This window comes from Cucurbita pepo, chromosome 4 (genome assembly GCF_057944985.1).
Source record: "Cucurbita pepo subsp. pepo isolate OVF chromosome 4, ASM5794498v1, whole genome shotgun sequence".
Lineage (NCBI taxonomy): Eukaryota > Viridiplantae > Streptophyta > Magnoliopsida > Cucurbitales > Cucurbitaceae > Cucurbita > Cucurbita pepo.
Window position 1 is genome coordinate 1532897 of NC_141801.1, and position 13142 is coordinate 1546038.

Here is a 13142-nt window from a genome sequence, read left to right on the forward strand (position 1 = left end):
AAACAAAAATGAAAAATAAATTGTTCACATTGTTGAAATTTCTTTAATAGAATTAAAATAAATAAATACATATATATATATATATATAAACTCTAATTAATTTCATTAAATAATAATAATAATAATAATAATAAGTCTTGATGGGGCCATTTTTAAAATCCTAGGATCTTGTTGGGCCATATTGGCAAATATTTCCATGGGTCCCACTGGAAACCTGTGGGGTCCACGTCATTAATTCTCAAAGCGTCCATGGAAGATTAACGTTTCTACTTGATTTGACATGTGTACCACCAAATGCCACGTCAGAAATGAAGTGACCCCACCCAATCTTGGAGTTCCGACAGTCCAGATCACGCCAGGTGTGTACTTGTCTCTCCGTTCAAATTGGAGCTTCAAATTTAAACATATCTTTTTTGTGTTAATTTAATTGGAGAAGCCTATATTAATTAATTAATCAGATAATCACGAGTTTATAAATAATAAATATATAATCATTGGTACGACATTTTTTTGAGAAAATTAAAAAAAAACATAAATACTTATATTCAGAGTGTACAATATCATACCATTATGAAGATTTGTTGTTCTTACATAACATCAGAGTCACAACCTTAAGTTAGTTGCACCAATGGAATTAAGTGTCCAACAAAAAGTTGTGAGCCTTCTTCGAGAAGCAGTCGAGCCTCGATTAAGAAGGGGCTGTTCGAGGGCTCTATAGACCTCAGGGGAAGCTCAATTGTGTGTACTTCGTTCGAGGAGAGACTCAATTGTGTGTTGGGAAAAATTAATGGTTTTTTTACAATAAATTTAGAAATTGGATTTGAATTAAAATAATTATTCAAAATTTGCTCTATTAATGAAAAAACTAAATAATTTATAATATATTAATTATAGAATTTAAATTCATAGATAAAATCCACTAAAAATAATTTTTAACCTAATATATTTTTTATTAAAAATATTAAAATATGCAACGGCGTGCTTCTGCGCTCTGTTTGGATAATGTTATTTATTTATTTATTATTATTATTATTTATTTATTTAAAATGGTTATATTATAATATTCCTACCTGAAAACATGCCTTTTTTCTTTTTTTTTTCTTTTTTTTTTCTTTTTTCTCTGACAAGCTTTACTAACTCCGTTTGCTTTCCGTCGCCGATTCCAGCGGCTACTACTCGCCGCCTCGCTGGCAAACCCACGTGCTTCACTGACATTCTAATTTTTGGCTCTTCATTGCCTCCAAAGGCCACCCATCTGCCACCTCATATTATGTCGACATTCCACGTCGTCGCCATGTCATCCCTCATCTCCCTGCCATATCACTCCCCCACACACCTCCCACTGTCTGCCATGTGGATAACGTGGATAGCGTGGTCTTATTATTATTTTGTTTTTGTTCTTTTTTAACTTTCTAGCTCTACTTGCCTATGTGAATCTCATGGGATGAATGTGTGAGATCCTGTATTGATTAGAGAGAGAAACGTCGTTGAGATCCGAAGAGACCGGATTGTGCGAGACGTTAAGCCCTAAAATGGAAAGCCCAAAAAGACAATATCTGCTAACGATGAGCTTGAGCTGTTATAAATGGGATAGGAGCCAGACATTGGACAGTGTGTCAGCGAGAACACTGGGCCCTAAAGGAGGTGGATTGTAAGATCCAACATCGATTAGATAAAGAAACTCTGCTGGCCTAGAATGACGTGGATTGTGAGACCACGTCGATCGGAGAGAGGAACGAGTGTAGAAAGATAAAATTTAAAAAAAAAATAATATCTGTTAGCAGTGGACTCGAGCTGTTACAAAATAAATCATTAATTATCAAAATATTAAAATAAATATATACTTATTTATTATAAATTAATTGATAACCAAAATATTAAAAAATAATAATAATAAAAATAAGTCAGCTCGCTCTTAATCTTAATTATCAGTTAATTAATTAAAAGCCGTTCTCAAATCCCCACAAATCAGGACCCTAATTTTCATTTAAAAACTCAAAATAAATGAACGGATTGTGGCCCCACGATCCACCATCAACTTGTTCTCATTATCCAATCAGAGCCGTTGATTTGTTTTCTCGGGATAAATCATGGCTACTTCCATGATTTGCATGCTTCGGATTTTTTAATATTATCATAAAACTTCTTTTAAGGGAAAAAAAATAAAAATCATCAATAAAATTTTCTTTAATTTTAAAATTATATATTAAAATTTTTAATATTAGCATTAAAATTTAATTATTTTGAATATTAATACGATAGTGATCTATATATCCAAATCATATAATATTATTATCAACTAACCTATATTAAATCAGTATTATTCATACGTTAAATTTAACGAGGAGAATAATTATCATTATCTTGTTACAAATAAAATTTTAATAAACACAGCAACTATATTTTAAAATAAATATTTTGAACGTTTTAGAAAATAAAAAATATAAAATAAATTACGAAAAAATGATGTAATTTAAATTACGACCTTGAATAAATTTATATGTAGTTATTGTTTTTTTATTTGGACAGATTTGAACATTTAATCTCATATTCACATAATATCTTAAATTATTAATATTAATATTTTAAATTATATTTAGAATTTAGTTATTATAGTTAATTATCTATCTCGCGTTATACTAAAAAAAATGAAATTAAGTGATATATTAATATTTTTGTAAAATTATAAAATTAGACACAAAATTAGATATAATTTTAAATTTATTATTATTATTATTTTATTCACACCATTAATTTTGGAAAGTGTTAATAAAAACAAAAAAGAAATAGATATCTGGTTGTGGGCCCACGAGAATACCTGACAGATTAGATCTAGCCACGTGGCATTGAGCCCTCGTAAAACGACGCCGACTTGGATTCCCATAACAGTTGCTTATCCTTTGATTGAAGCTTCTCATCCCATCACGATTCCATTGCCAGCTCATTTAATTCCTAGTTTTTCACAAATATATATTTAAAAATTAATAATTATTATTTTATATTCATATTTAGCTAGTTAATTTAAATGGTAAATTATTTTGTTTAATCCCAATTATTTGGTAAATGTATAATAATAATACATTTTAAAAAAATAGAATTAATAAAAAATTTATAAGATCAAACTGACACGAAAGAAGGATAAGGTTGAACTATTTAAATATCAGATAGAATATGACAAGTTTTCAAAAAAAAGTTATTTTTTTAAAGCTAGTAGATATCTGAAACGAACCCAAATAAACGAAAGAAGGAGAAAAAATTAAAATATAATTTTTGTTCGAGTATTTTGAAATTTATTTATATTTTGAAGTTAACTTTATTTAAATAATAATATAATAATAATAAATTTTATTCATGACAAAATACCAAACAAATATATTTATTCTACATTAAATTAAATTATAAATATGAAATGATTTATTTGGCATAAAATTAAAGCGTGTAAATTTACCCCAAAAAAATTATAATTTAATTTAAAATATATTTATAAATACAATAAATTGGCGTATTTTTTAAATTTAGAAGTTAATGAATTAAATTACATATTAAAAAAATATATAATTTTGGGATGACAAAAGGATATTCGTTGGGATTAAAGCACCTAATTTTGTCAACTATATAGCTCGTTGACTCACGTGCCCTATTTAATTATCTCTAAAATAATTGCTTAAAAAAATATTTAAAATAATAATAATAATTTAATTTTTTTTTTTTAATAAAATCACTCAGATCCCTAAATCCTTGCAACGAAGGGAATTATTTATTAGGTTTCTTTTGTGGCTAAATACTTAATTTTGTCTTTAATATTTTATGTTATTTCAAATATAAATTAAAATAATTATTGTATTGATATATTAAAGAAAATCAAATTATAAATGCAAATAATTAAAAAATTGAAATAAAGACAGAGAAATATTTAAAATTATTAGTTGAATCTATTTATTCACGAGGGGAATAGAGACAGAGAAAGAATAATCAGAATATGAAACTACTGATATACCCTCGAGGAAACTAACTTTTCCTCCCAGCATTCTGGAGGTAAAACCGGGCCCCACCACATTTCCACAATAGGGTCAAAACTGTCTTTTGATACCCTCCTCTCGAGCTTATCCAAACCTGTGGGCTCCACGGAATATGCCACGTTTATGGGCCCCACAAATGGATTATTTTTATTTAATTAATTTATTTTTTTATATTTATAATGGGTAAAATGTCAGTGGGAGTACTAAAGAAAAGAATAGAGATCTATAATACCCATTTCATTGAAGTGGGACCCACTTATTTTATTTTATTTTATAAATTTATAAAAAAAATAAAATAAATAAATATTGAATTTAGTTTTATCCAAAACCTTCCTAGCGCATCGTGCTGCTCCATCATCCGCCACACACATCGGATCATTTTTTTTTAATAATATTATTTTAATTATTACATAAAAATTAAAATTTTAGGAAAAAAAAATGATTTTCTAAACACAAATTTAGAAATTTAATTAATTTTTTTATTAAGATTAAAAAATAAGTTAAAGTAATTAAAAAATGCTCCAAAAAAGGGATAATTAAAAGTATGATTTAATTTGTTTGACTAATTAAGACTTTTAAAATGTCATTTAAAAAAATAGATAAGAACAAAAATATTCTTTTAAAATTTAAAATTTTAATAATAATAATAATAATAATAATAATAATAATAAATGTAAAATCATCAATTGTACGTCCCTCCAAATAGGACGAAAATAGTATTATTTGTTTTTTTGCAGAAAAACCCTTACAAAAAAGCCATTTTCTACTTGGGCCCAGCAAGATGCCAAGTGGTCGCCCTCATGGTAACAACTGTACACCTCCCCGCATACCAATTTTCCTCCTCTTTAATTGAAAATGAAAAAAGGCGTCGCCGGATTAGCAGTAGAATCCTCCTCGGCTCTGACCCTCCGCTTCCGCAAAACCGGTTTAATTAAAATTCTTTAAAATAAATAAAATTAAATTATTTATAAAATATTTTTTTAATAATAAAATAAAATAAAATAGACACGTCTCAAATTTTCGTCCAATATTTTAAAGGGTAGATTTGAAAAATATAAAACTAAATTGTAATGTTCTATGCTCGAGATTCAGATGGAATATCGATTCTGCCTGACATTCACCTAGGTCGTCGTGACTGTTTTACGTATTTGTAGCTTTTAAGAGTGAAAATTATCCCTACAAATCAAAACGAGCCCTTTTAGTATGCTAAATTGTAATGTTCTATGCTCGGGATTCAGATAAAATATTGATTCTGCCTAACATTCACTTAGTTCGTGACTATTTTACCTATTTGTAGCTTTTAAGAGTGAAAACTATCCCTACAGATTAACACGAGTCCTTTTAACATGCTAAATTGTAATGTTCTATATTCGGGATTCAGATGGAATATCGATTATGCCCGACATTCACCTAGGTCGTGACTGTTTTACCAATTTGTAGCTTTTAAGAGTGAAAACTATCCCTAGAGATCAATGCGGGCCCTTTTAGCATGCTAAATTGTAATGTTCTATGCTCGAGATTTAGATGGAATATCGATTCTGCCTGACATTCACCTAGGTCGTCGTGACCGTTTAAGAGTGAAAACTATCCATACAGATCAACATAATCCCTTTTAGCATGCTAAATTTTAATGTTCTATGCTCGAGATTCAGATGGAATATTGATTCTGCCTGACATTCACCTAGGTCGTGACTATTTTACCTATTTGTAGCTTTTAAGACTGAAAACTATCCCTACAGATCAACACGAGCCCGTTTAACATGCTTTGTTCTCACTCAAAAATTCACTTCGAGAGAAGGTCACCCGACATAAGATTGATTTAAGCTAAGTAAGGTAAAGTTTGCTTTTAGGTCACCCGAGAATGATTTATGGTAAATATATTTAATTTTAATTTTTAAAAAAATTAGCTACCAAAAAAATAAGAGAGAATTGAGGGACTTACCTTTTGTATTGTGATTTTTTTTAAAAAAAATATATTTAATTTAATTAAAGCATTAATTTCCGTTTTGAGTCCGCGACTCGCCCTATTAAATCAGTGTCTTCATATAAATACCGTTTTTGGTTCTGGTTTTGGGTTTCTTTTCTCACAATCAACCGTTGTTTTGCTTTTTCACGTAAAACCTTCGTCTGTAAACGAAAGCGAGAGAGAAAGAGAGATCGAAAGCTTGTCGCATTTTATTCTCTTTGGCTTTTGCTTTCTACATTTTTCCCTAATGGTTATGGAGGATAACGAGAGCTGTGGAAGTAGAGCGTACGGCTCCTTGTCGCCGGCGCAGTCTCGGCAACAGAGGCAGAAGTTTGAGGTCTACAATGAGGTTCTTCGCCGTCTGAAGGATTCCGTCAACGAGGAGACGCTTCAGCCTGGTTTCGATGACGAACTATGGCTTCACTTTAATCGCCTTCCTACTCGGTATCTTTAACCTACTCTTTGCTTCCGTACTCTCTCCTACATTTCTTCTTTATTTCTGTTTTGACTTGTTTATCGCATTTTCCTGATCGAGATTCTCGTTTTTCTTCAATCCGTTGTTTGCGTGCTGGTTTGACGGTTGTTGATTTCTGGATTGCGATGTATTTTCGTTTGTGTTGGTAATCAATGTTGTTTTTGCATGTTTATTTGGATTTTTTTTATTATTTTATTATTTTTATCATTATTATTGGATTAGAATCGGATCAGGTTTTCAGTTTTGGAGTGGAGACGAGCGGATTGTGTTATTGATATTCGCGAGTCGACAGTTGTTTTCTTGCTCTCTTGAATTAACCGATTCGATGTTACTTTGCTTTGGAATTTCTTTTTTGCTTTATTGCTTCTGTTTGCAATGCAAGTTGTGGTCGTCCTCAACACTTCCTGAATTTAGCCGTTTAGTCTTTGTGTATCCCGTATTCTTTTTCTTCGCCTCGTTCGGTTGGCAAATAGTTGATCAATTAGATTCAATGCTCTGCAGATATGCTCTCGATGTAAATGTGGAGAGGGCAGAAGATGTTCTCATGCATAAAAGATTATTGCAATGTGCTCACGATCCTGCAAATCGACCTGCAATTGAAGTTCGCCTAGTGCAGGTGAGCGTCATTGAGCGCTTTCCCTTTTTCCCCTTTCTCCAATCATGACACGTCAAGAACGTAGTGTTATGTGCATTTTGTTGTTTAGAACTGGATTACTGGATGGTATATATCCTGCATAGAACGTTTTCTGGTCATTGATGAACGACCAACAGTTAACTGGATTACGTTTTCTGGTCATTTCTTTTTTGTAATGGATGGAACACCGTTTATTTTCTATCGGTCTTATTGCAAATTAGGAAAAAATAATAGTAATCATACAATAGGTTAAATTGATTCATCTACTGTGCTTTCACCTTATGACTGGTTGGGTAAGTCATTAATATGGAATGTTAGTGTTTACGTTAACAAAGATAAATAAAGCAATTGAATCTAGGCATTTTGAAGCATGCAAACCAGCATTCTAGACCACTAGGCCAATTAAATTGTTATTGTAATCTTCGACTTCTGAAGTTCTGCTGCAAATTTCTTGGGCTGAATTTTTCACATAGTGTCCGTGTTTTTATTTTTTGAAAAAAAATCCATATGCTGTTGATCTTTGTAAGTTTTCTTTATGATTGAGTTAGGAAGTTTTGTTTCATTTAGAATTTAAACGCTTATCTGGAATCGATGTCACTTATTTGCTTTCATTTCGTGATTTAAAATTTATATTCTTAAGGATTGCTAATAGTTACATGTGAGGGCATTTTTATTTTCCCACCTTACTCTCCTTTGGTGCATCTTCAGTAAATTAATATTATCAATCACACTCCTCTAGGTCCAAGCCATTTCTGATGGGAATTCAGCTGATTTTGCTGCTTCCTGTCCTGTAAAAGACACAGATCATAATTCTTCAAATTTACCGAGCAGGCAGAGGTATGCTTTTATGTCTTTATATTCTTGTATGATTACTGTCAGTAGTCTCTGATTATGTTAACTTTATGCAATGTTATCGTGTTTGATTACTGTCAGTGTTGATTTAATATTTATTATCTTTTTATTAATGTATGGAATCTTCGGATGGTTTTATAATTTGTTAGCATTCATCCACCACCTGCCTTTGGGTCATCTCCCAACCTTGAAGCCCTCGCCCTTGAAGCTAATAACGCTCAGGATCAGGAGGTTGATCATTCCGTACATGCCAAAACACAATCTTTCCGGTAATCACTGTTCCCTTCCATAATGAATCAAACAAGTATAGTTTTACTGAATTTATTGTTTTTTTTAATTATTTAATTATTGACTTCAAATGATCTGATTCGTTTTAAAAGGTCCATCTGTTTCATACATGTACAGGTAATTCTGTGAGAGGAAATATCATTTATTGAAACTTAACTGTTTTTTATAACTTGATCACTTTTTCCTCATTCCATCGAAGGTTTCTGCATTTGATTGACGTTTATTTCTCTATTGGTTTGGTAAATAATGTAGGCCGATGCATGAAATAACTTTCTCTACGGATGACAAGCCAAAACTTCTCAGTCAGGTATCTCACATACACTTGGTTCCTCTTCAGAGTATGTGTGTATGTTAGGCACATGGTATTCTTATGCTAGTCACCTTTGGTCCTGTCAATGAGTTACTAGTTTAGGCACTATGTTAACCTCTTTTATGAAAGCCAGTCATGTCCATTAATTCAGTAATAAAGGGCAGCATTCTTAGTTGATCTTACAATGAAGCTCTTATCAATAGGTACTTTTGAAACTGGTCCTTGCTAATGACTAGTCATATAAAGCGTGTGACCCAGTTTCAGAATCTCTTACCTTGACATCTTTTACTGTGCTGAGCTGCAGCTTCTTTTTGTATATTTTTAGTTGACTTCCTTGCTTGCGGAGATTGGGCTGAACATCCAGGAGGCACATGCATTTTCCACTGTTGATGGTTACTCCTTGGACGTTTTTGTAGTTGATGGTTGGCCCTATGAGGTATATTTGAGCCGTAATGTAGTTTCTCTTTTCTATTTTCTCTTTCCAAAGTGAAAGGAAAATATAGGTAATAAGGCATATTGGTCTGCTCTCTTCCTTTCCCTTACATAAAGGCCTATCTGTGCTTAAACCTTGAGCTTCGATTGTGAAAATGTTAAGGGAAGTCCACCTCTTTTAATGTATAGCAATATATAGGTGCCAATAAATGTGTAACCGCTAATATTCGTCCTTTCCTAATGTTGTGAGAGCAATATTAATCGGGAAGGTAAGGATAACTGTGGTTTTGGATAGTTTTCTATACTGTACATACAAGCTGTAATTTTAACTAATGCTCAAATCTCATCTTTATTTTGGCAATTGAAACAGGAAACAGAGCGATTGAAGACTGCGATAGAGAAGGAAGTCTTACAGGTTGAGGTTGCTCCTTATCTAATCATTGGTTACATCAACATAGTGCATCTAGTTTCCAATTTCTTTTATGATTATTTGCCCTGTCAACTCATGTAGACAATGTTTTTCTTTCTCTTCGGAATTCTTTTTTTTTTTTTTCTTTTCAGAGGAAGGCTTGGCCAAATCATAAATCCTTTTCAATAAGGGAACGGGATATATCAATTAAACCTGATCCTGATCGTGTGGAAATTCCCACGGATGGGACTGATGTATGGGAAATTAATCCTAGACATCTGAAGTTCGAGCATAAAGTTGCATCTGGGTCATATGGAGATCTGTAAGGCCGAAATGTTTCCCCATGTCTCTCTTATGTGTATATGTTTGGTACAATTTTATGTAAAGCCTAAATATCATTGTCAACAAAACCAGGTATAAAGGTACATACTGCAGTCAGGAAGTCGCTATTAAAGTCCTTAAACCTGAACGCGTAGATTCAGATATGCAAAGTGAGTTTGCCCAGGAGGTGTACATTATGAGGTAGGTCAGATATTGTTAATCTGTTATGCATAATCTAACATATATTTTATGCTGATTTTGATTGGTTTTCTTAGCATTCATGACATTGGAATTATCATATCTTTGAGGTCAATAAGTTCCTCTCATTTTGTGATTGAAATGGATCCAATCGTTTCCTGATTGGAGAGGAATGAAAGCAAGGAACATAAGGGATGGTTTACAATTTTGATACGCAGATTTTGAAATGGAGGGAAGTGTATAATTGACAGAATATCTGGTTCCAGTTATAATTAGTGCTCTTGAACGCTTCATTTGCTACTACTTGTCACATCAAGTTAATATCTGTCATTGATGAATTTGTTTTTTGAAAATAAATATCCCTCCAAAGTACTCTTCTTTTGCTTTCCTTTTTTTCAATGTCTTTTCTCACTTTCTCATTCTAGCGATGTGTGGAGAGGTTGAGCTAGCCTGCTTTATGCTGAGTTCCATGTTATTATTAACCTTGATGAACTTTTTCTTTTTTGTGACTTGCAGAAAAGTCAGGCATAAGAATGTCGTACAGTTTATAGGTGCATGTACTAAACCTCCAAGCTTGTGCATAGTAACAGGTGAATCGAATATTTCCCTAAATTTTCTTCTAACCCTATTGCAGCATACATTAGTTATTGGGGTTAATCTGAAGCTATTTTTCTATTTCTTCAATTCAGAGTTTATGTCTGGTGGTAGTGTCTATGACTATCTACATAAACAAAAGGGCACTTTTAGGCTTCCATCCTTGCTCAAGGTAGCCATTGATGTTTCTAAGGGAATGAACTACTTGCACCAAAATAACATCATTCACAGAGATCTCAAGGCCGCCAATCTTCTGATGGATGAAAATGAAGTAAGAACAATTTCTTTCCGGTCTTTCATTTTGATGTCATGCATGCTGCACTCGATGTTATTCCTTTATATGGGTTGTTGCAAATTTCTCTAGATTCAAAAGCTTGATAATTGTAGATGGAGTTGTATGTGTAAATTGTATAATTGAAACTCAATTTGTTTTGTTATTCTGAATATGTGCATCTCTCTCACACCACCTTACCCTAAAGGTTGTCAAGGTTGCTGATTTCGGTGTCGCCAGAGTGAAAGCTCAATCAGGAGTCATGACTGCAGAAACTGGGACATATCGGTGGATGGCTCCTGAGGTATATTCATGGGAATATGGAGACTTCATATGTTAACTGTAGGACCTGGCATTATCCCATTCCACTCTATCATGTTATTTGGCACAAACCACAGATTACATCCTCTAATATATTTGGGTTTTGGTACTCGAGTTATAGAAACTAACCTTCAATCCCGTGCACACCGAACACTGTTAGCCTGTTATCATCTGAATATTCTGGCTGCTGTGATTCTAATCAAATTGGTATATTGCTACTACCAAGTAGTCATTCGTTCTACAAAAACTAGCTGAAAGTTTTCGGAAATAAATAGTAAACTCATATTGTCATCTTCTTACTCCAGTTACTTCGTATTGAAGGTTATTGAACACAAACCCTATGATCACAAGGCTGATGTTTTCAGTTTTGCAATTGTCTTGTGGGAGCTGCTTACTGGAAAGGTACAATAAATAAATGGCGATCCACCATTTCTCCCTCTCCCAGCAACATAGTTCCTAGCTTTTTATTTTTTTCCTTTCCTATAAATGATGGCCGTCTGTTTTGCTTGCTAGCTACCCTATGAATTCCTAACCCCATTACAAGCTGCAGTCGGAGTGGTACAAAAGGTACAATTTTATGGAATTAAGTGCTCCAATGGCTTCCTGAAAGAGAAAAAGAAGCATATTACTTCCATAAATTAATAGTCTAACGGTCATGTATGTTTTTTTCAGGGCTTACGGCCTATTATTCCAAAGCACACTAATCCGAAGCTGGCTGAGTTGCTGGAAAAATGCTGGCAACAAGACCCCTCATGCAGGCCTGACTTCTCTGAAATTATCGACATATTGTTGCAGATAACTAAGGAAGTAAGTTCCATATTTGCTTGTCTACAGTTTTATATTTACTTTAAAAAAGAATGCTTCCTTTATTTAATATTAATACTATTAGGTTATTTATTTTTGAAAATTGTGTTTATGGTTTTAAAAACCCACATTTATTAGTTTTTAAAATGTGACTGGGATTTTGCTAACATTTTCAAAAAATAGATAACAAAAATAAATAAGCTTAATTTTCAATATCTCAAATAATCGAAAGATAAGTTTCTATCGAATAATATTGGTTAATATTTAAATATTCTTCGATTTAGTTCTTTTAAATTTTTAATTTTATCTCTTAAGATATTTAGTGCTAAATTATAAATAAGATAACTCTCTTAGGTGTGGTGGATTAATCAAACATTCTCAACTATTATATTAAAAAATGGCTTAGTTTCGTTAACAAGTAATCGATGTATAATACCAAATTGAGCCATAGAAATTGATTTCTTCTAATTGGCAAAATTTAATAATTATCATATCCAAGAAAGTTTCCATTAATATTTTGTTTGCAGGTTGCAGAAGATGGCGATGAACGACGGAAGGAGAAGAGTGGAGGATTACTTTCTGTGTTGAGACGAAACCATCAATGAGAAGTGAAAAGAAGAGAAGGAAAGAGCGTTGCCAATTTTACAGTCGCCGTCGTCATCATCACTATGTATAGTAAATTTGCCCTCACTTCTTTTACTTTCCTTCATTTTTTTTTTTCTCCTATCAATTTTTCTAACCGATTAATTATTTTACCCCACTGCCGAAGTTTTATGTTTTTTTTTTTTTTTTTTTTCCCCCTGATTTCTTCCATTAAACTGTTGATAGTTGTGATGATTCGCAGCTGCTTTTATAATAAGAATTTTTAGAAACACTTTTATACAGCTTTTTATTTTTCTCCGCAAGGTCTTTTTCTGGAAGTTTCATCTATGAATATCATCTAGGCGATTGTTCTCCATTCTTTATATATATATATATATATATATATATATATATATATATATATATATATATGTATGTATGTAATATACACTCAATCGGTTCGGAACTAAATTTGAAAGCCATATTATGAAGAAACCCACTCTAACGATAGATTGATGTTTTCATTTGAGAAAAACACTCCTTGACTTGACTCAAAATAGATTGCTCATTTGCTCCTCATTAGTCGGGCTAGCTAATGAGCCATTCTTTTGATTTATTTAGAATTTGGAAAATGATGGGTTCTCATCCTCTGTTGGGAGAGGCATG

The 13142-nt window shown here is 32.2% G+C and overlaps 1 protein-coding gene across 3 annotated transcripts; it reads left to right on the forward strand.

The window, feature by feature from the left end:
* The first annotated feature begins 6087 nt into the window (after positions 1 to 6087).
* Positions 6088 to 12792, forward strand: STY46 (ACT-like protein tyrosine kinase family protein). Of its 3 annotated transcripts, none has more exons than XM_023673889.2 (16): positions 6090 to 6429; positions 6962 to 7076; positions 7834 to 7931; positions 8096 to 8215; positions 8487 to 8541; positions 8870 to 8980; positions 9347 to 9397; positions 9538 to 9707; positions 9800 to 9907; positions 10421 to 10494; positions 10594 to 10769; positions 10978 to 11073; positions 11412 to 11492; positions 11604 to 11657; positions 11763 to 11897; positions 12422 to 12792. In XM_023673889.2, exons 1-16 carry the CDS (start codon positions 6233 to 6235, stop codon positions 12497 to 12499), a joined length of 1719 nt encoding a protein of 572 aa, XP_023529657.1. In that variant the 5' UTR covers positions 6090 to 6232; the 3' UTR covers positions 12500 to 12792. The 3 variants fall into 3 exon arrangements, 2 of the variants coding, with proteins under 2 accessions (XP_023529657.1, XP_023529656.1); XM_023673888.2 differs by having other exon boundaries at positions 9347 to 9391; XR_002814795.2 differs by lacking the exon at positions 12422 to 12792 and having other exon boundaries at positions 6088 to 6429; positions 11396 to 11492; positions 11763 to 11809.
* The last annotated feature ends 350 nt before the right edge of the window (positions 12793 to 13142 follow it).

Bases quoted from the DNA above. Each gene is read 5' to 3' on its own strand.
- STY46 (XM_023673889.2), top strand. From the start codon at position 6,233: ATGGTTATGGAGGATAACGAGAGCTGTGGAAGTAGAGCGTACGGCTCC. The intron at 8,216-8,486 runs GTAATCACTGTT...TAAATAATGTAG, and splicing joins GCCAAAACACAATCTTTCCG to GCCGATGCATGAAATAACTT. The intron at 8,981-9,346 runs GTATATTTGAGC...CAATTGAAACAG, and splicing joins TTGATGGTTGGCCCTATGAG to GAAACAGAGCGATTGAAGAC.